Source organism: Arachis stenosperma, chromosome 6 (assembly GCF_014773155.1).
Source record: "Arachis stenosperma cultivar V10309 chromosome 6, arast.V10309.gnm1.PFL2, whole genome shotgun sequence".
In the NCBI taxonomy this organism is placed as follows: Eukaryota; Viridiplantae; Streptophyta; class Magnoliopsida; order Fabales; family Fabaceae; genus Arachis; species Arachis stenosperma.
In genome coordinates, this window is record NC_080382.1 from 126062108 (window position 1) to 126086480 (window position 24373).

Below are 24373 nucleotides of genomic sequence, written 5' to 3' on the forward strand. Positions count from 1 at the left end.
ATCTTGGGAATTGGGTATATACTCATACATTAAATGTTTAAACCATGTCCATTGATGTTCTTGTATATATTTTAGTTTGAAAACAAATGAGAAAAAGAAAAGAAAAATAAAAAATAGAAAAAAAAAGAGAAAGAGAAAAAAAAAGCAATAAAAAAGGGGACAAAATGCCCCAAAGTAGAATAATAATAACAATACATATGGAATGTGAATTGAAGAGAATGTGTGAATGTGTGAAAAAGTGAAGAATGGGTAGTTAGATTTGCTTTGAATTGTGTAGCTTGTTGTATGTGTTAGGTGAGAGCTTAAGTTAATCAAAGATTCAAATTTCAATCTCATTTAACCATATATATCCTTACCTTGACCCTAGTCCCATTACAACCTATGGATAAGTACTCATGATATTTGTATGCATACATTGAATAATTGTTGATTGTTAGATGAAAAATAAATCTTGGAAAGCATGATTAGAGGAGCATTGAGAGAATCAACCCTATATACTTGAGTGATTAGAGCGGATACATATCCGGTGATGGTTCGGTTGCTCAATTCCATATTTCCACCTATTATTATTTCTTATCTTGCAAGTTTGTAAATTCTTCTTAATAACTCAAATGTGAATTTGATTTGATTCCTATTGCCTTAGCCCTATGTTCATATATGTAGTCTTGGAAATCGATTTATTTTGACGGAGTAGTTGCATACATTTAGATAGTTTGCATTAAATAAAAGTTCATACCTCATTTCTTGTCTTTCTTGGTTTAACATGAGGACATGCTATTATTTAAGTGTGGGGAGATTGATAAACCACAATTTTATGGTTTATCTTGTATTGAATTTGGTGGATTTTATCAACTTTTCTCACATTTTTTTAATGAAATAGCATGGTTTTATAATTCTCCCTAAATTGTCATGTTTTTTAGGCCCTAAAATTGATCATTTAATTCACTTTAATTTCATTCGATACCTTGATATGTGTGTTGAGTGATTTCAAGCTTAGAAGGTAAAGATTGGATTGAATGAATGAAGAAAAAGCATGTAAAAATAGAGAATTCATGAAGAAATTAAGTTTTGGAAGTCTGCCATGCGAGGCGTACGCGTGACCTGGAAATCGCAATATGACGCGTACATATGATCCACGCGTACGCGTGACAAGCAGCACGTGACCTCATTAATGAAACACGCTGGGGACGATTTCTGGGGTTGCAGAAGCCCAATCTAACTCATTTCTGAAGCTATTTGAAGTAGAATTCAAGAGGAACAAAGGGAGAGCAATTAGGATAGCTTAGTATCATGCTTTAGGATATATTCTAGAGAGAGAAGCTCTCTCTTCTCTCTAGAATCTGGTTAGATTTAGGATAGAACTCCCTTAGATTTATGTTTAATTCTTGTTTTATGTTAGTTTTCTTGCAATTTTTTGTTACTACATCCTTGCTTTCTTAGTTTTATTTGTATTTCCTTTATTTTGTCACTTTTATGTTCATGCACTATTGTTGGATTTTGATTCCTTTTAATATAATTTATGTTTTCTTATTATTTAATTGAGTTGTTATTGTCATTTTCTTGCTTTGGATAGTTGTAGAATTTATATTCTTGCAATTTTACCATGCATTCCTTTTTTACTTTCCAAGTGTTTGACAAAATACTTGGTTGGATTTTAGAGTAGATTTTTAGTACTCTTGACTTGTGATTCAGGACTTAGGTCCCTTGAGATTATTGATGTCCAGTTCTATTGGTGATTTAGGGTTGTTAATTGGTTCTAGGACCAATTATGTCCACTTGACTTTCCTTCAATTGTTAGAGGATAACTAAGTGGAATTAATCATTTGTAATCACCACGTTATGGTCAATGATCCAAGATAGGATACCTTGACTCTTGATCCTTTCCTTGAGTGATTTTTAGCATTTATATTTCTTAGTTGTTAGTTTCATTTTCTTGTTCACAAATCCAAAACCCCAAAATATACATCCCATAACCAATAATATGCATACTTCCCTGCAATTCCTTGAGAGACGACCCGAGGTTTAAATATTTTTAGTTTTTATTTTGTTTGCATTGTTACAAACAAATTAAACTTTGATTGAAGGTTGTTTTTCGGTTTGGATCTATACTTGCAACGTGATTATTTTTGTGAAATTCTAAACCGACATGTATCCATCATCAGTACGTGGCCACAAACAGTGCGACGATCGGAGCTCTGGATCAAAAGCTATAAAGAATTAAAATTTGGGAGTGAGGGTTTCAGGTTTCCTCCTTGTTCTTCCCCCTTTCCCAGCATGATTTCTCGTGTTTGGAAAGCAAATGAGCTAAAGCTCATGAGTATTAATGAAATGGGTTGGGCCTTGGGCTGAATAGGGAGAGATAAGAGTATATATAACATAACCAAAACATAAACCCAAAACACAAAAATTTTCACTGACAGATGCTCCTAGAATGCCTCAGTGAGGTGCCGCTTGATCTGCATCTGAAAAATAGCAATATTGTATGTGATGAGAATCGGGGGTTCTCAACATGGTATCAGTAGAATACAATAAATTGTAAACCATAACTAGGGTAAGTCATCTAAGGTTCTAAATCTTAACTAAACTCTAACTGAAACCCTCCATTGTCTACTTTCCTCCAAAATCTCCAACTCCGGTGGAACCACATAGGCAAGCAAGCAGACAATGGCAAACACAAGTAGAATACAATTTCAGCAGGTAGTAATTTTAGCAAGTAGGCATAATAATCACATAGGCAAGCCAATTAATGCAAAATCAAACAAGACACACAAATGCATATGATGCATGCCTGTCCTATGGCTGATGATATCATCTGTCGGTTATATAGCCAACCCGACACGTTCTAGTAACTAATCATGAACAGAAACACCCATTGCAGAGCAAGTAGATTTGAGCTACAACCCCTTTGGTACTACCCGCTTAACCCAGAACGAGTGGAAGAACCACTACTACCGCTACTACCGCTACTTGCTTTCGTACGGGAGTGTTCCACCCCGAATGGACTTCTCGCATCGCTTGTGTTTCTCGCGTACGCATCCTTAGCAGAAATCTCAAAAGCTGCTAAGTCCAGAATTTATGTTTTGCACACCAAACTTTGATCGCACATAACTTTGTTGTTTTAAAATATTTTTTCTCCGTTCTTTTAACAGTGTAAACCTCTTGGACCAAATTTTCTTTCAAGATAATTTTAATAAAATTTGGAGGTTTGGAGGCCAAGTTATGCTCCATCAAAGTTGGCCAAAAATCAGAGTTTTCATAAAATTTGCAAGCCTCAACTTTCAAAAAATACACACTTCAAACTTTTTGAAACCAAACAAAATCTTACCATAACAGCATCAAGCACTCCAAATTCATATTTTCAGCCTCCTTATTCACCCCACAACCTACCAATTCTCCTTTTTCATTAATCTTAACTCAATAATTCAAATTTAAACAATATTCATATTCACTAACCATTATACACATCAACCACTATCATATACAAGTTACATACATCATTAACAAGAACCTCAATCACAACCTCCAAAGCCATTAACCACATACATAATAATCAACCTCAACCAATCAACAACATCAACCATTCAATTCCTATCTTACGGTCACTAACCTACATTTTCACGACACATTATATTTTAGATACGAGAAACTAAAACCATGCCTTGGCCGATTCCTCGATAAACCTGGAACACCTCAAGCATTCCCCGAACCACAAGCTATCAACCACAGCCTCTCACTAACGAACCTAGCTTCCAAAATTAATCTCGAGCTTCCATTTCTCAATTAAGTTCCAATTTCACAAATTCGTCCTCCAATTTGATATTACACCAACAATATTTAATCTAATCTACATATATCACTATAATTAATCCCCAAACTCTAAATCTCAACAAATCTACAAGAGGGTTAGGGTTCTTACCTTGCCCACAGCTCAAATGAGCCAAACCCAAAAAAATCTGCAAGCTAATTTGACCCTAAACACGGAAATTACACAAGATTCAACATAATTACTCATTCAATTTTGAAATTGAGGGGGTGAGTAGCTGTGACAGAAAATGTGACTTGCCTCTTAATTTTTTTGGTGTTTTTTATAAAGCTCGACACTACAGTCGCGTGGCTGCAAATGGTGCGACGATCGGAGCTCCGGATCAAACGTTGTAAAGAATTGAAATCTGGGAGTAAGGGTTTTAGATTTCCTCCTTGTTCTTCCCCCTTTCCCAGTGTGATTTCTTGTGTTTGGAAAGCAAATGAGCTGAAGTTCATGAGTATTAATGAAATGGGTTGGGCCTTGGGCTGAATAGGGGCCCGGTTTGTCCGGTTCGGTCTGTTCGGCCCAATCTTGGGCCAAATTCTTTAAAATTTGTATCAAAATTCTTATTTTAATTAGTTCTACCTCACTAGACCATAAAATTCTATTTTCTAATTTATTTGATTAATAATTGATTTATTAGTAATTATTCACTAATTTTGCGGGTTTTACAGCTTCGATTTCTTGTGATCTGTAACTCTAATAGAAAATCTAATCCGATTAAAGTGTTCATATCTTTCTCCTCTACATGTTGACATCATTTTTTTATGCAGAAGTTGACGGTAAAGTTGCTCCCCCTCCCTTGTGGTTCGGCCGAAGGTGCATTTAGGCAGAGTAACTTATTTCCGACGTTTTCTTCTTCAGTTGTTCGGTCAGAAAGCTTCTCTAGAGTTTCTATTATTTTCGTTTCGTACGGAGTTAATATTTTGGTAAATTTTCACCAATTAAATCTGTATTGGATAAGTAAATTGATATTGTAATTGATTATTAATTGAGCTTGAGTGAATTTATGTTTAATTTTTGTGATATATTAATTATTTAATGATGATGATGGTTCAGACAATGTTAGTGCATCCAAGAACCTAATTATTTTGAATAATTTGGGGATAGAATTATGTTTGAAATCGAGTAAAATTTGTGTGGTTAAAGGGTTAAAAGATTAAATTAAAAGCTGTGAAAAATCGATAATTCTAAAACTCGAAAACGGATTAATTTTCAAGTAAATATTTTTGGAGAAAAAGGAATAAGGGTTTTGGTTTTGGGAAACAAGCGAGGTCAGTGTTTGAGGTTTAGTTTGAAGGGTAAAATTATATTTTAATAAAAAGATTGAAGTAAAATTTGTAATTATATAAATTTTCGGATATTTTGGACAATAAATAAAGTATAGGGGTAAAATGGATATTTTATAAAATTTTAGGGTTACTTTAGAAATAATTAAATAAGTGAGGTTTCAAATATAATTTTATGAAATATTAGGTTAAAAGTAAAATAATTAAAAATTTAAGATTTAAAACGTCATTGAAAAAAGTTTAAAAGAAAAACTTAAAAGAGTTGAGTGTTCAAGAAAGTTGTAAATACTATTTATTTATTACTTAAAGTATTTTATTTGTATTAAAAAAATTATTATTAATATTATTATTTTTGATATTATTAATGGTAAGATAGAACAGAATAAATAGGAGTACCCTTTTAAAAGATTTAGAAACATAAAGTTAATTTAAGAATCTTAAGATTCTCTTTTCATAAAATACTTAGTGAAAGGTGAGAGAATAATGTGAAGATAGTTTGAGCTATTAAGGATAAATAAATAAAAGACTAAAGAAAGAGAGAAGATAAATTGGCACGTGTGATTATAGAAAGATCATGAGAGAGTAATGGTAAGTATGGTTATGGTACCGAAGGATAAATGTTAACAAGCCATGGGTTTTGAATGTGTATGATTGTGTGGGAACGACGCCCGTAAATATGAAATGGCTTATAGAAGAAAGGGTTACATGCTTTAGCTAGACAATCAGCGCCTGCAACAAGTAAGAAATTGTGGAAGTTATGTCGTTGGAATGCCTTATCCGACTTGCGAGTTGGATTGCGTCGAGTGCGGGTCGAAACTGACAAATGAGCTCATTACCTGCGATACGAATAGACATGCATAATCATTGTTTGTACATTTGTATTTGGTTCGGTGTTGTGAATTATTGTTTGTGATTGCTTGAGTGTGTTTAACATTTTCATTGATTGTTAATTTGAATTTCTGTGATTGGTTATTGTCTTGGTTTCCTGTGTTTAGCTGCAATAGACTAAAACTGTGATAATACAAACTTAAACTTAATTATCTACCCCAACCTTACTAAGAACTTGCTAATTCTCACCCCTTCCCTCGCTAAAGACCCTGTACAGCATAGTTTTTATATAGTAGCCACTGAACCTAGGGTACATATGCACATGTTGCGTGATCATCCTTTTCGACATCCGATTAACACTCCGCTTTTTAACTCTGATATGCCTTACGAGTTCCCTTTAGCATGGCTTCACCCAGACACTCCTCATCATCTATTCCGCGATGGACCTGGACTTCATCATCATCCTGTTCAGCCTGAGGATCATGTTGTTCTTGAGCGTGACCTTGTGGAGGAGTATTTACCAAAGCATGTATCTGAGTGAGATCCTCCTTTAGAACAAATTTTGTCATCCTCATTTGGACTTTCGGCAGAAGATCAGCATACGACTTCTGTCAGCGAGCTTGTGTGCATGGATCAGAGTAGTGATATTAGTGCCCGGATTTCCTCGAGATTATTGAGATCTCTGACGACGATGATGAGGATCCTGAGGAGTATCTTGATGTGATCGAGCTTTCTTCTTCTGATGATGATAGTTGATGATTAGAGTTGACAGCGTAATTTTGAGAGTTTCTTTTGTTAGCCTAAATTTTGTATTTAGTCTCTCTTTTTTTATTAGACTTACTGAGAGAGTAAGTTATGATTAGTTTGACTAGGATAGTTTCGGGCGCCAAATTAGGGGCTTTCTAGCTATATGGACCAAGACCCGAAAGGTTGGTTATGTCTATAGTAATAAATTGCGAAGAGTTGTATGCTAACTATGTTTTGTATGACAGCATATAATTATAGAGAAATGCTATTTGTACATCAAAATTAGCCATTAAAATCAGCCACCAATGTATTTATATATAAATACATGTGTGGTTTAATTTATTTTCAATATGTATTTGTATCCCAAGATGTATTTTATACCGGTGACTGATTTGGTGGCTGATTTTAGTGTACACGTAACATAACTCATAATTATATATGCATGTAAATAGTGTCCATGACGTTCATGTTATTGTTTTTCGTATTTAATTTTAGATTACCGTTTGTTTGCGCGTAGTTGGTTTTCTTGTGACTCTTTTTGTGTTAAAAAGAAAAAAGTTTTTTGAAACACGATTTCGTACTAATACAATTATAGGTTTAATAATAAATATTAGTAAAGTTTTTGGGTGACAAATTGGTAACATAGTACGATCATAATATACTAAAAATTAGAACGTTACAATTAATCCTAAACTTTTTAAAAAATTTAACTGTTAAAAACATATTTGATGTAAATCAATAATTTTAGAAATAAAATTAAAGCAAAATAAAATTTATGAATATTTTTTAAAATTTTGATAAATTCAGAAATAAAAAATATATTTTATTCATAAATTTATGTATTCAAAAAATTTTTTAAAAAATAATTTTTTATCTATGTAACAATATACAATTAGATATTTATGTAAAACTCCTTTATCTATAAGTGCATGAGAATCAAATTCGCACGTAAATTGGAAATAGACATATGTAGAATAGTAATGGCAGAATCTAGTTATGTTGAAGAGGAACCACAATGGCACGATGGACATGGTGTTAATTTCCCACATATATGATTAATTATTTTATTTTGTAGAACCAAAAACAATTATTTGGTTCTATTGATATGAAATATGTTAAAACTCAGAAAGCGACTATTTTAATGAAGATATCTTCATATAAAGATATCGATGTAAATTATTAGATATATAACTTAGTAGAATATATTCAATCATTTATATTATTTTCACATAAAAATATCATTAAAGTAACTGTCAACTTAAAATTATAAGCTTAAAAAATAAGTTTTTTTTATCAATTATGTTACGTGTATATTAAAATTAATCACCAAAATTAGTTACTATTATAAAATATATGTTGCAATATAAATATATATTAAAAATAAATTAAATTATATATATATATTTATACATAAATATATTAGTGGCTAATTTTAGTAACTGATTTTAGTGTACGAATATTATTTTTTATATATATTACAAACTTACATAGACACAGAGAAAGAAAAATCAACATGTGTGTGGTTTCTCTTCTTTCTGTTTTACTTTTGTTTTTTTTTTCTTGCAATAAATATACTTTGTATTCTATATACAATTTGACTATGTACGTGAGTGTTTTTCTAAAAAATAATTATATTCTATCTTAAATACTCAAAACTTATGTCAACACTTTAGATGTTGAGTTTAAAAATGGATTCTCTCAATTTTTTTTTCAATTGAAGTGTAAAATGTGATCTTTAATCTTTTAATATTTTTTTTCATGTTTTTTTTAGTCTTACATATAAAATGAATAGTAAAAAATTATATTTTATTTTTTCGAATGAAAAACAAAATTTGAGAGAATCTAATTCTACTGAGTTTAGATTACTTAAAGATCTAAATTGCCCTATTTAATAGTTTAATTTTTCAATTTTGTTTGGTTTTTTTCTCATGTGCATTATATACTAGCCACTTTAATCAACACCAAATAATTACCTCATTTTTATTTTTACCTTCTTTCAACTGCACTTGAAATATGTTGAATCTTCTTTGACGTCTTGGTGCAGGCAGTTACAAGAGTACAAAAGATCAATTGTACTACTACCTATTTATTTCCTCAAGGCTACTTTGGTCATTTTGTTTTCTATCTCTCCATGTTTTACCCCATAATTTGGCTTCTGCAACAGCTTCCTCTCTTTGAACATCTTTAGTCAAAACTGTTATTATTGCTTTTGGAGAGTCATTGGTATATTTGTCTTTCTCATCAAAATCGATAGGTACTCTCTGAACGTATTGCTTGGAAGACAAGAAATCGAGAGCGATCACTATGTCCGCCGCGTCCGGCCGTTGACGTGGCTCTTCTCTGAGACACATGGATGCCAATTCAATTGCCATTGTTAGTCCGGATCCAGAATAATGATCTTGTAGTTTTGGATCTGCCAATTTTGAATAATTCTTTCTATCTTTAAACTTTGGTCGTGCCTACAAAACAAGCATAAGTTACCCTCTTTTTTTTTTTTTCTTTTTGGCAATTAAATGAGGGTGGAAATTAACATATTATTTTCGTATAAAATTGATAATTTAATATGTTCAACTAAATTATTATTTAATAATTTTTAAACTATATATTTCATACGAACGTATCTATATAATTATAGAATATCCACCTTAAATGAGATTTAAAATTTTGATAATTGTAGATAAGAATTTACCCAATCAACAAGATGCTTGTCATGGCCACGATTCTCATCATAAGCTCTGCGTCCAGTTATAAGCTCTAACAACAAAACCCCAAAACTATATATGTCAGATCTCCTGGTTAATTTCCCACTTGTGGCATATTCAGGGGCACAATAACCATGTGTTCCCATCACCCTCGTGTCAACATATGATTGGTCTCCAGTTGGCCCAAATTTTGCAAGCCCAAAATCAGAAAGTTTTGGAACAAACCCCTTGTCTAAAAGTATGTTTGATGATTTTAGATCCCTGTATATAACCGATGGTTTTGCTTCATTGTGTAGATAATTTATTCCTTTTGCTGCCCCTGTTGCTATCTTCATTCTTGTATTCCAATCAAGAGCTTCTTTATCATGTGGCAGATCTACAAATAAACACAATCAAATCATGGTTTTTTCTTTTAAATTGCCTATTTTTTATTACTATCCCATTTTTGAGTATTTTTATCACAATACAATATGTACGTATAAAATCAATTATTAAATCAGACACAAGTATAAGTAATAAAATATATATTAAATGACTTAATAAATACATAATAATTAATTTAGTGACTATTTTTATGTGTCTGCATAAGATCAAGTTGCATTTGAGTGAGTGTGGATGCATACATTTAGAATAGAAAAGGTGTAACAAAAATTCCATCAGTGTTATAAAATTATTAAAATATGATTCCAAATATATGATATATTGAATTGATAACTTCTCTTCTTAGCCTAATATTTCTAGAACCTCTAAAAAATGAGTTGGACTATACTTTTATCCGAACTAAATTGTGAATGTTTGCATTTTCAACTATTAAAGTAACAGTAGAGATCTACGAACCCACACATTTGGATCCATGTCACTTTCCTTTCTTTATCTCCGTTTTTTCTTTTGCATATTTATTTTTTCTAAAGTGAATATATAAAGTAGTGGGGACTCACTTTTGTGGGTTCATGGATCCTTATTCTTAAATTATTCATTCACATTGTAAAGTATATATAGTCTTAACATTAATTCATACTTAGAATGTCTTTCTATATGTTTAATTTATTAATTTTCTAGGATGTGTGTGTGTCTGTGAGACAGAGAGAGAGAGAGAGAGAGATCATGTACCAATGTAGGAGAGATCTTAAGTCTTAACCCATAGTTTTTCCTTTGATTTTTTTTTAAATACCGGACTTTTGAAAAATTTTATGTTTAAAGTTATAGATGATGATTGCTATGATGATATTATAAGATAATAGTATATTAAATAAAAAAATGTTCAAAGATTAGTAAAATTTATTATTTTTAGTTATTATATAATTTTTTTAATTTAATAATTTAGCATCATATTTTATAATAGTTTATATTTTTAAATACTAATAGTTAACTAATAGTCAAAATTAATAAATTTTACTATTCCTCTAACATTCTTCTATTAAATATACTAATGTGTTTATTAATTTACTTTTTAAAAATCAAATAAGAATATCTTTTTAATAAAATATATTTTTAATAGATTATATACGAAAAAGATTTTTTTTAAATTGTATATCAATTCCCTCATGTATTCTAACATTTTTAGCATAACAAGAACTTAATTATAAAATTTAAAATGATGTAAAAATTTAATTAAAAATTTTTAAAATATAAAAAATTAATTATAAATTTAATAAAATTATTAGAATTGATAGAATAATTTAACCTATTTTATATAAAAATTTATGGCAGGGCGACAAATATTGTTGACAATATGTGTAGGAAGCATTCATCTCATATTTGTAATAAAAAAAATTTTCAATAAGTATAAGTTAGGGTAAAAAACCATATTAAGCCAAATGAGTGGAAAAATAACGTAAATACGCCAAAGCAAAAATCGTTTCAGCAATAAGCCAGACCGCATTTTTATATAATTCGAACCAGCTTGGTTCGAACTCAAAATGGGAGTAATTCGAACCAGGGTGGTTCGAATTAGAGGTTGATATTTCAACGTAATTCGAACCAAGGTGGTTCGAACTTCAATCCCACATAATTCGAACTAGGCTAGTTCGAACTACGGCCATTGCAAAGCATGTAATTCGAACCAAGCTGGTTCGAATTACTCTCCTTCATAAATCGAACCAAGGTGGTTCGAATTACTCTTGATTCGGCTATATAAGGAGTTCGAATCACCCTCATTCGAACTCTTATTCCTCCCCCCTACCCCACAAAATCTCAGAGAAAACGACCGAGATTCTCTCCGAATAATAGCTGAACGGAATACTCTGCTCATGGGGGACGATCCGGCACGGTTATATCGGTTGGACGGAGTCGCTCATATACGGTCATCGACGAGGAGGTTAGTACTTATTCTAGCGGTAGGTGGTTCATGTTAGTAGTTTAAGTTAGTGGTTTATGCTAGTGGTTTAAGTTAGTGGTTTCTATTGGTGGTTTATGTTAGTGGTTTATTGTAGTGGTTTATGTTAGTGGTTTATGTTAGTGGGTTATGTTAGTAGTTTTTGTTAGTGGTTTATGCTAGTGGTTTAAGTTAGTGGTTTCTGTTGGTGGTTTATGTTGGTGGTTTGTGTTAGCGGTTTTTGCGAGTGGTTTATGCAAACGGTTTATGTTAGTGGTTTAGGGTACGTGATTTTCGTTAGTGGTTTTATGTTGGTGATTTGTTTGACTTTTTTTATGCTAGTTGTTTTTACCCTAGCTCTTTTACGTAAACCGGTTTAGTTAAGCTGTTTCTCGTTAGGCTGGTTTATTTATGCGGTTTAGTTGTGCGGTCTATGGATTTGTTTTCTAGTTGGTTATCTTTCATGTAATGTTATGCGGTCTTATTTAGCAGAATGGTATGTTGATGATTTATCATGCTGCTTATGATTGTGGTTGGATTTCAAGCCGGTTCTAACTGAGCGTTTCATTTTGTGAGCAGCCACAGCGATGCATTAGGAGCATGCGGCGGCAGCAGGGCATGCGACTTGATGACAGATACGTTCCGTACTTGCAGATGGCAGGTCTATACCATCTTGCAAGGCTGAACGACCGATGGTTCCGGCTAGACGAGGCCCTTGTCAGTGCTTTCGTAGAGCGATGGCGTCCAGAGACGCACACGTTCCACATGCCGTTCGGAGAGTGCACCATCACACTCCAGGACGTGGCATACCAGCTGGGTTTGCCAGTGGACGGCCGTGATCTACTTTGCTGTGATAGAGTGGCATCAGATAGATCGTGTTCTTCCGCAGTTTGGTGGGGTTCAGCCCATTCCGCATCCCGCCCTGAACATTGACTTTTTGATGTCCAAGGACGGTAGAGGCGGCGATCGATGGTTCCCGTCTACTTTGCAGAGGTGGCATCTCCTTTGGGACTCTCGTCAGGACTGTGTGCTGAGGTTCGACGTTGTTGGCGACCCCGGTCCTTCGCATGCGTTCCTTGACTGGTGGCGTCAGTATGGTAAGAGGTTCTTGTCTCCGGAGTCGCAGTTGGGGGATCCTAGAGCAGTTCCTATTCCATTAGAGGCCTCGCAGCGGGGTCCGGGGCGAGTTCCTGACATGGATCGTCATGAGGACGTGCCGGACAGGCGTAGGGTTGAGAGGAGGATGGGTGTGGGGACACGGAGGAGCCAGCGTGAGTGGAGGTGGCCTGACCTTGGTGTGCACGATGATTACGACGCCGGTCCCGCTAGAGGCGGAGGACGAGGCCGGCGAGGTAGGGCGAGGGGTCGTCCTGACCATCGGGACGAGACCGACGATCACCATCGGCCCGTTGGTGGGGGTGGTTCAGGGGCTGCTGCATCTGCTGGTACTACCACACACGATCATGGTCATGCAGGTGAGTTGTATGGTACAGGGATGGGTGCCGGGGCTGACACAGGTGATGCTGTACTTGGATCAGGCCCTCTTGGAGATTACTTCGTTGGTGTGCCAGCCGATGACCAGCCTGAGCAGGGGGGGACACCTTGGCGCATCTCCGGATCACAGTGGTCAGACTTCATTGGGTCAGACACGCTTGTTGGGGACTTTGGGAGTCCACGCTTCCTTGACGAGATCAGCGCCATCATGCAGGGGGAGGCCACTCCGCGCAGTGGTGGTCAGACCTCAGGCACACAGGCCCCGTTAGATGTTGATCTGAATGAGCCTCCATCCTCATCCGCTGGTCACCAGTTCTGTCTCGGAGGTACTCCTCCATCCGCCTTCACCGCTGCATCACAGTCTGTCGCAGGGATTTCGGCGACACCCCTGCATGTTGCGCCACCAGCACAGCCTGCCCCACCGGATGACGAGGATGACATCGAGGATGTGGAGCCGTTGATCCGCCGAGGTCAGAGGGCACGGGTACCCCGTCGCTGTGGCACTGGGTCGCATCTGTTTAGATGATTCATGTTTCATGTATTTTTTTCTTTAAAGTTCAGTCATGTATGATAGTGGTTTGTACTTTTTTTTCCATAGTTTGGACAGTTTCCAATATTTAATTTTTATTACTGAATAATATTTTATTTTAATTATTGTCTTTAAATAATACTTCTCCGCTAAGTTAACCCCAAAGAAGAGCATTTCAAACAAAGAGGCATGTTAGAGTCTTTTCCGTCATCATATTTGAAACTCGGTGACAGTGTTATGTCTTGTCACCCATTTTTTCACTCCACCAATTTTGTTCATTTACTTTATTATGTTGTAGTCTGTTCACCTATGTTTTTTTTTTTTTTATTTCTCTTGTGGGACATTCACTTCGTACGATCAACGAATCTTGAAACAGTTTAGTCATTATTTTTTTCTTATTAATTTGTGCATCCACGGAAAGTGTTGCATTATTCATAAACAATCAAACCGGTCTGGTTCGAACTATGAATAGTGACATAGGCCGGGTTGGCGCCATACGCCGCACCTCTTTGGCGGATTCGGATCTGCCTCGTCCATAGATAAACAGCTCAGTCAGTCTCACCCTAATTCAAACCGGTCTGGTTCGACCTATGATTTATGTAATTCGAACCAGCCCGGTTCGATTTACACGGAAAACCCTTTCTCTCTATAATTCGAACCACCTTGGTTCGAATTACATTCATTCATAATTCGAACCAGGTTGGTTCGATTTATTAACAAATAAAATAACCTAATTCGAACCACCCTGGTTCGAATTACTCCCATTTTGAGTTCGAACCAAGCTGGTTCGAATTATATAAAAATGCGGTCTGGCTTATTGCTGAAACGATTTTTGCTTTGGCGTATTTACGTTATTTTTTCACTCATTTGGCTTAATATGGTTTTTTACCCTATAAATTATTATAAAAATAATAATTGATATAATTTCTTATAAAATTTTAAAATAATCATAATAGAAATAAAAATATAATAAAAAATAAATTTAAATATTTATTGATATATAACATTATATTAAAACTAAAATTTTAAACCACATAAATTAACTCTGAAAAGTCAAAAGTACAAATATAAGAACTTCTTGTTTTACCAATTACAAAAATATCAACTTATGATTTTGGAAAGTGTAAGCTTTTCTTCGATCAATTTTATGATTTTTATCAAACCCATAATGACAAACATGCATCTTCAACTGGTATCTAGAATATTAAAATTAAGAATAAAATATACTTTATTTTTAATATTTGTAAAATATTTAAAATTACTATAAAAAATGGTCTACGATCACAGTTCAAAATCATAATCATCGCTAGTAAAAAGGGTAATCATAAATTCTTTTAAATCATAATTATAGAATTATATAAAATTTTATTTTATTTTTTATTTTCATAATAAATATTTTTTTTTAGTTTTATTTTGTATTTAATTTATTATTATTTTTAAATATCTTTTTTTATTTTGTATTTAAAACTCTGACCATAGATATCTTTAAGTCACCTTCCAAAACCGTGATCATAGAATCCTATATATTAGGTCATCATTTTATAAAACCGTGATCATAAACTCTTTTAGATTACTCTTCAAAATTATGACCATAGACTTTTTAGGTCACATTCTAAAACTGTTACCATAAATTCTTTTAGATCATTTTTTTCAAAAATTGTAACTATAGACCTTTTTAGGTCACTTTTTAAAACCGTGATCATAGATCCTTTAGATCACCCATAAAAACCGTTACCATAGATCTTTTTAGCTTACTCTTTAAAACCGTGACCATAAACCATTTTAGGTCACCCTCCAAAACTATTACCAAAACTGTGACCATAAATCATTTTAGGTTACCCTCCAAAACTATTACCAAAGACACCTTTTAGGTCATTCTTTTGAAAAATCGTGACTATAGATCCTTTTAAGTCATTCTACAAAACCGTGACCACAGATATGTTTAGGTCACCGTCCAAAATTATGATCATAGACCCTTTTAGATCACTCTTCAAAATCGTGACCATAGATCCTTTTAGGCCACTCTCCAAAATCGTGACCATAGACCCCTTTTAGGTCACTTCTCAAAACTGTGACTATAGATCTCTTTAGGTCACCTCCTAAAACTATGACCATAGATCCCTTTTAGGTCACCTTTTTGTAAAACCGTGACTATAGACCCTTTTAGATCACTCTACAAAACCGTGACCATAGATACCTTTAGGTCACCCTCAAAAACCGTAACCATAGACTCCTTCTAGGTCATCTTTTTGTAAAACTGTGATCATAGATCTTTTTAGGTCACTTTGAAAAACCGTGACTACAGACCTTTTTAGGTCACCCTCCAAAACCGTGACTATAAACCTTTTTAGGTCACTATTTTTTGAAAAAGCGTGACCATAGACTTTTTTATGTCACTAATTTTTGAAAAATCGTTACTATAGACTTTTTTAGGTCACTCTTTAAAACTGTGATCATAGACCCCTTTAGCTCACTCCTGAAAACCATGATTATAAACTCTTTTAAGTCATCATTTTCTAAAAAATCGTGATCATAGACCCCTTTTAGGTCATTATTTAAAACTGTGACTATAAATATCTTTAGACCACTTCTAAAACCGTAACTATAAACTCTTTTAGGTCATCATTTTTTTTAATTGTGACTAAATATTTTTTAATGATATTTTTAAAAAAATCGTGAACAAAATTTTTTTTAGGTCATAGTAAAAAATCATGGCAAAAGAAATCGTAACCATAAACTAAAAATATTATAGTAAATCATCTCTAACACTTAATTTAAATATATATATATAAATTAATTATTATATATTTATGTATATTTGTAGTGTTATATATTAATTTATGCTTTTTTATTAAATAATCATATCAGAATGATCAAATTTATTATAATAGAATAATTAAACTCTTCGTATTAGAGAAATCAAGTAAATTTATTATAATATAATAAAACTTTTTAGGAGATGATAAATACATTTTTCATATTCGATCAACCATAAATTGATAACTATTTTTAATGTATACAAAGCATAATTATAATTTAATTTTACTTTTCAACCTTTTAAAATATTTTTTTAAAATTGTTTGACATCAACAAATAGATATTTTTTTTTTTAAATTACCCGTATACAACTATACATTACTATATCATCGTTAGTGAGAACATTTTTCGACGGAGTGGATATTCATAAGAATTTATCCGCTAAAAGGCGAATATAGGAACAATTTTGTACTCCCAAAAATGAAAGGCAGGACCCGTATAATAAACAGGTTAGAGGTGGAAATAGAGGTTTTCGTTCTGTGGGGACCCGTATATATGAGCTATAAAAACTTTGGTCGTTAGTTTTGTTTCAGCAAAATTGAAATTAAAACCTAGTTTTCTCGCCAGTCACTACTGCCACCTGTCACTTCCTACTCCTCACTACCAAGCTCCTCTCTTTTCACTACTTCTCCCTCTCACCCTCGAGGTCACCGACTCACCGCAACAGCATCGTCGCTCGCCCAATTCCCATCCCTTGAAGAGCATCGTCTCGCGCTCAGTACGCCTGGCCGAGCCGAGGAGAACATCATTGTCGCCGCTTGATCCAGCTGTGGTAAAAGTGTCTCCATCTTCGTCGCGTCAGTGGAGCTTCGCCGTCTTCGCATCAAAGCTTTTTTGCTGCCAGAGCCTCTTCGCCGTTTTCACATCAGAGCCTCGTTGCCATCAAAGCCTCTTCCTTCTAGTAAGTTAATTTCTGTGATTTTTATTTACTTTGAAGTATTTCTGTATATCTTTGATGGTTGTGAATCTGTGATTTTTGTGAATCCGTTGTTACATTATTTCGGCGATTTTTATGCCCTAACGTTGAAAACCTCATATGTGTGATACTATTAAAAATTCTTACTTGTTATTATTGGTAGTTTATGTTTTGCAATTTTATTGAGATCATATTGTTGTAGAGTTGACAAAATGTATTTTTTCGATACTTTGAATAATACTGTTGAGAAAAGTACACCGTCGAAAGAACCTATAGCTACGAATGATCAAGATACCCAGCAGCCTCTTCCATCTCAACCACAAGAACCCCCAACTGATACGATAACTACTAATGAAGGAACAAACAACACTACAAGTATTGCTCAACAAAAAAAGTTAACATCCAAAGTGTAAAATCACTTAAACATAAATGAAAATTAAGGAAATTTTTCTTTTTTTTAATTTTTTTTATTTTTTTCGATATATTTTAGTTTTTTTTAAATCTACATATATCTGCAGAGATTCAATCCCCGGTGCATACAGGGTTCCCATGGGGATGGGACGGGAACGGGATGGAAAAGGGGACGAATTTTGGGTTGCAGTGGCTTTAAAGTCTGGGTTGTTAACTATACTAAAAAACTTGAATTAATTTTATAAGATTCCCTGAATTTAATGTTGCATTTTGTGGGAGCAGACATTTATCATCAGTAGAATGCAGAAGTTGTCTAAAGAAGGATTACAATGTACAGACAAGAGAATTGGTCTTATGAATGAAGTCTTGGCAGCTATGGACACTATAAAGTATGTTCTTTTGAACTTCATAATTTTTTTTTAAATTTAGTTAAATATCAAGTTCTAACCATTCTATTATTGGCTTTTTGACATGGCTTAGATGTTATGCATGGGAGAGTACTTTTCGGTCTATCTTGATTAATTTCTTTTGCATGCAAACAAGAATAACATTATGATGTGTAGTGTAGTGCAATGCCTTTAATTTTGACGGTTGGATTCTTTATGATTATGAATTTCTTTTCTTTTCTTTTTTTGTTGAATTTCTTGCTACTTCTTTGATGATCTTCTTCTATGAATTTGTTGTAGAATTTTGCATCATAGGTTAGTTTGGCTTATAGTTCTATGACCTCATGTATGGACAAAAAATTTCCCATTTTTCTATTGATTTGTGTTGCTCTTTTGTAATCTGCAGAACTGATGAGGTAATCAACACTCAATTGATGGTTTCTCGGTAAATTTGCCAAAAATAGGTCAAGCATTTTTCTCCACATTTCAGCTCAAAACAAAGAAGTTGTTATGGCTTATTGGCATTACATTCACAGTGTGTAAATTAAATTATTAGTTTTGTTATAAAATTGTAATTTTTTTAATTATAATTATAGCATGTAAATAATTATGTAAATCAATAAATTTTTTTTTTTATACTTTCTTATTTTCTCGCTTCAAAAGCGTGGATGTATGTCTCTTATTGGCAAGCTTTTGAAGCGTAGCCCAAACCAACTCTAATGGTACGTTTCTAAAAGCGTGGTTGTATCTCCACTTTTTGGCACACTTTAAAAGCGTGGTAAAAAGATATCGCTATATTTTTTACATTTTTGGAACGCTTTAAAAGCGTGACAAAATCTAATTTTTTTGTTACTAAGTTAAAAAGAATTTGCGATGACATTTGCGATAGTAGTTCAACTAATTAAATACATATTATTTCCTAGCAAATTAGCGAGTACTTCATAATTCTATTTTCTCATATAGAATAGCTTTAGTTTAGCGACAAAATTTCTACAAATTTGATCAAGGATTTTCAAAGATTAACTGTAGATTTGCTACAAAATGTGACAGATTTACGATCATATTAGCGAACAATTTGTGACGAATTAGGTTCGGAATATTCCTTGCTAATTAGCGTCAACTAAGCATTCTATTTTGTCTACAAAGTTAGATTGGAATTAGCGATGGTTCTGCTGTAGTAGAGTTTGTCGCTAATTAGCGACTACCTTTTAGTCTATTTCTTGTATGGAATTAGCTTTTACTTTAGTGACGGATTTGCAACTATCTATTCGGTAGCTAAAAAACTTTCCAATGAATTAGCGACTATTGTGTTTGCTTCACTGATCTGCGACTTGTAATTAGCGAGGAAAGCATTAGTTGCTAGGCGGTAACTAATCCGTCACAAATTATATTTTGCGTCAGATTAGCGATTATTTTACGACTCTTTTTGTGGTAGCTAATCAGCCATATTCTTGTCTTTGCCCCTGAGGACTCGCTGCCATTCCTGATCATCGTCATTATCATCACCATCTCATCCTTCTCATTCTCACTCCAACAATCACCCTCCCCTCCCTTGATCGCCACCATCCACCGTTAGCCCTAACACCAACGTCTGCCGTCCCTCCTCCCACTTAGGGATCGCAAATCCCCCCAATGGATGGGTACCCACGAAAATTTATCTGTTGGGGGATGGATATAGGAGGGTTTTTTGTACTCACAGGAACGGAAAAAGGAGACCCGCTTATTCTCTGAGGCAGAGGTGGAGATAGAGGGCCCATCCCATGGAGATCCGTTTAAATCTCGTATATGTGAAAAGACAATAATATCCCCTGTTTTATATATATCATAGTTGAGAATTTGAGAACCTTAACCTAGTCGTCACTCTGAAGCTCATTCTCTCCTCAATCCTCACTGCTCAGCAAAACTCCCTCTCCTCTCACAGTCTTATCACTATCAGTCACCACTGCCATCCACCATCTCCTACTCCCTCACCGCCAACGCTAAGCTCCTACCCTCTCCTTGAGCGCCTAAGTCTCATCAGTCATCCCGTAAAAACATCGTCGTCGTTCTTGGCCAACCGGGGAGAACATCGTCGTCACTGCCTGACCTTAACCGAGGCAGCAGCGTCGTGCCGGAGCCTCTTCGCCGATCTTCACATCTTCGTCTCTTCGCTGTCAGCTGCTCTTCCTTTCGATAAGTTGCCGATCTATCATATTATCTCTGTAATTTTAATTTACTTTAAAGAATTTGTTAATTATTATAGCATTATTCTAACTTATGTGATTTACGTTCATTATAATTTATATTTCCGATTCTGATTATTCTTGTAGTTTTGATTCTGTTCATTATAATTTATATTTCTATGATTTATGTGATTGTCTGTAATTTGATTTTTCTCTTTTTTTTTTTTTATTTTGTGATTCCTGTTATTTGATTTCTGTTATTTCTGTAATTTTTTGTGAATCGTTCTGAATTTAACTTTTAATTATTTTCTTTTTTTCGATGTAGAATTCAAACAATTCAAAATCTACCATCACAGGATAAAAAAAAAGTTTGAGAATTATGTTTTTTACAATGTGATGAATTATATTTTTTAGTTTTTGAATATGTTTGGTTGTTTTATAAATATGTTTGGTAAAAATGTTTGTTGTTTATTATTGTCAAGTATTTGAAGATAAAATTATGTTTGTAATGACCATTAAAAATTATCTTTATTTCTTTATTTTTTATTTTTTTTATTTTTATTATTTTTTATCTTTATATTTTTTATAATGTCCATGCATACTCCATGCATTTCAATTTACTAGTTGCTACTTAAACATTACCATTCCATTTGAAAGAGGGCTGAAAATCAGTTTAAGAAAAGAAAGAAACTAATTGTTGCATTGTAGATGATAAAAAAGCCAAGGTTATAATATATTACCATGGAGACGAGATTCTAAGGATCCCATAGGCATGTAATCGTAGACAAGAAGACGTTGATCACCTTCAGCACAGTAACCAATCAAATTAACAAGGTTTGGATGACGTAAAAGAGACAACATCAGAACCTCCACTAAGAATTCTTTCTCCCCTTGGGCACCACTTGTATCAAGTCGTTTTACAGCTACAACCTGCTCATACCAACAATATTTCATCATTACATCCACTCTTCATTCCATGCTAAGATGTTCATTTTTTATCAAAATTTTTATTAGGTCCCACTCCCGCTGGCAGTTGTCGATCACTATTTATACTTCTCTGGTAAAAATGTTCGCGGTCCGATTTGGATTGGTTTTGAGTTAAAAACTCATATAATTCAAACACTAATTTTACTTGCGATGCGATTTGGATTGGATGGTTTTTTTAAAAAAATCCGATCCAATCTGAAGGATTTGTGGTTTTGTAAATTAAAAAAATTAAATACATATAACAAATCTCAACATCAAATTTTAAATAATCAACAATAACATAACAAGTCTCAACAATTTCTCAAAAAGCCAATAATAACATAACAATAGAAATAAAATTATAAGTTAGTTAAAATAAATAAATAAATAATATTTTGAACTTAAAATATTTATTAAATAATAATAATATATGAATAATATAAAAATGTATAACAAATTAAATATGTTATAAGTATAATTGTAAATATAATAATAAAATAATATTATAGCACATTGTGCGGTTTGAATTTGATTGGATCGGTTATGGAAAGTAGATTCAAAATTCGATCCGATCTAACGGTTTGTAAAAAATAGAATCCAATCAAATCCGAATTAGTATAATTTTAATCGATTTTCAATTTGAATTGAATTGGATGAACGGTTTAATTTAAATCGGTTTGGATTTAAACACCCCTACTCCTATGCTTTTATATTTTTCTTTCTATTCTTCTTCTGTACACTATATAATGAAAATAGGAAAAACATTGGTGTATATATAACTTTTTTAATAATATTATATGATCAATAAATTTTATCATTTTAAATTAGTATTTAGTTAATAATAATTAGCATTCACATTTACAAAAATTTATACATAAAAAATACATAATTTACATCTATATTTACTAAAATTTACACATATAAATCAATACATTTTACACATATATTTATCCAAAATTTAAAAAATTTATTTATTAAAATTAAATTGGTATTTGTACCGATCAAAATTACTATAAATTAGTAGTATCCGAAAATCTATGTAATTATATATATATATATATATATATATATATATATATATATATATATATATATATATAAAATATGCCCAAGACTTAATCTCCTAGTAAAGTTATAGGTAATTTATTATCCCAACTAATTTTACTTTTATTTTTATATAAATTTAATAAATAAAAAAATATATCAATAGACACACTAGTATCTAATTATCTATTGATATGCTAGTGTTATAATAATTCAACTGTACAGATGCCGAAATATATATTATACAAAATTTGATATAATATGAAGATCTGTGTGTATATAATTTTTTTAATATAGTATCTGATCAATAATTAGTTAATTACTCACAAGTGCCCAATAAGTATTAGTATTAAGTACAACTTCCATCCATTTGAAAAGTAGCCAGGCTTGGGAGTTTGTGAAGAAAGAAAATGAGATTAAAGACTGTGATAAATCAAATAATTGTACCTGATTTAGTTTACCTAGCTTTCCTTTGTAAACAGTTCCAAATCCACCTTGCCCAATAAATGTTTCATCCCTAAAATTTTTTGTTGCTGTTGCAAGCTCTCGGAAGGTAAATATATGAGCCTTGTTATTAGAATGGTCAATCTCCTTTGTTGCAAAAGTTGCCTCAGGTGTTAATAGTCCTGTGTGTTTTCACAAGTTTATATCTCATCAGATTCATCATTTTGATTACAAGTTTATTTGAAATTTTTATTTAATATGCAGATTTAGTTACAACATTTTTAAATTCTATGTACTTAAACTAAACTTTGTTCTAACCATAAGTAGTTAGAATAATTAAACCAAGTTAGAGCAAACAAAAACATCATCCAAATAGGCAACTCTTACAAAATATATATGGAAAAAATGAATGAAAAAAATACACAAAAGTAATAAGAATCCTAAACTTTAAAACGCAATTATCATAGTGAGTAGTGATGTAGCTCATTCCGCAGCCATTTTAAAAAGAATAATAAAGAATGGAAAAATAGTAACCTTGCAAAATTATAATGAAAACAAGGTTGTAAACATTAAAAAAAAAAAAAAAAACTCAAAGAGCATGAATGAATTTTGACATTGTGACCTGAAGGTTTTTCAGCAGAAACATTGTGTGGAGAATGGAGTTTCTTCTCAATAACCTTGCTATGTTCCTCTTGTTGAAACTTGAGCTTCTCTCCTCTATTGGCCTTCTTTCTAAACCCAAAACATGGGCAATGACCCATCAGCTCCTATCATAATTCACACCCAAAAACTAAGTCATTTTCTCTATCATTATGCAAAAATCTAAAGAATTTTCTACGGTATTTTCCTATCCAACAGGTTAATACGACCAATTTAACCTAATGCAAGCACAAATATAAGATTACTCTCGTTGATAGAGATAATTCAACCATTTGAAACAACAAAAGGAAACAAATGGTTCCAATTCCCAAAAAAATATGTCTATTTTCAAAAGGAAATTAATGATACAAAATAAATAAATTCATACAGAGGATCTCAACAGAATCTCCTCATTTTGGTAATGGTGATGCCCCCACCAGCCTCACACGTTAAGAATTTGATGATGATGATGATCATGAATGGCGCCCCCAACCCCAAGTATCGATTCATGTTTCCCTTCGGTACTATAAACCTTTTATGTTATTCAGGTTTGTTGGTGCTTTGGATCATATGGTAGTAATTCGGAAAATGGAGAAAAGTTTATAAATAAAACAAAAATAACAACCAACAGTAATAACAATAATAATATTGGAAAATTATCACATGTTCACTGACAAATATTGGAATATGATGTTCAATGGTATTAAAAGGTTGCTAATTTTATTTTGTCATTTAGTAACTATGTAATGACCAAATAACCCTAACTGAACTGTTAATTTTTCTAAAATAACCAACTAAAACACATGGTTATTGGCTTGAAAAGTTATGTAGCAATTCTTTATTTTCTGGGCCACAAACTTACATTCAATATATTGATTTT

The 24373-nt window shown here is 32.8% G+C and overlaps 1 protein-coding gene across 1 annotated transcript; it reads right to left on the reverse strand.

The window, feature by feature from the left end:
• Positions 1-8683: 8683 nt before the first annotated feature.
• Positions 8684-22938, reverse strand: LOC130936248 (serine/threonine-protein kinase PBS1-like). Its single transcript, XM_057866291.1, has 4 exons — positions 22858-22938; positions 21141-21330; positions 9359-9747; positions 8684-9128 (listed from the first exon to the last, which is right to left on the reverse strand). Exons 2-4 carry the CDS (start codon positions 21259-21261, stop codon positions 8748-8750), a joined length of 891 nt encoding a protein of 296 aa, XP_057722274.1. The 5' UTR covers positions 21262-21330; positions 22858-22938; the 3' UTR covers positions 8684-8747.
• Between the last annotated feature and the right edge of the window lie 1435 nt (positions 22939-24373).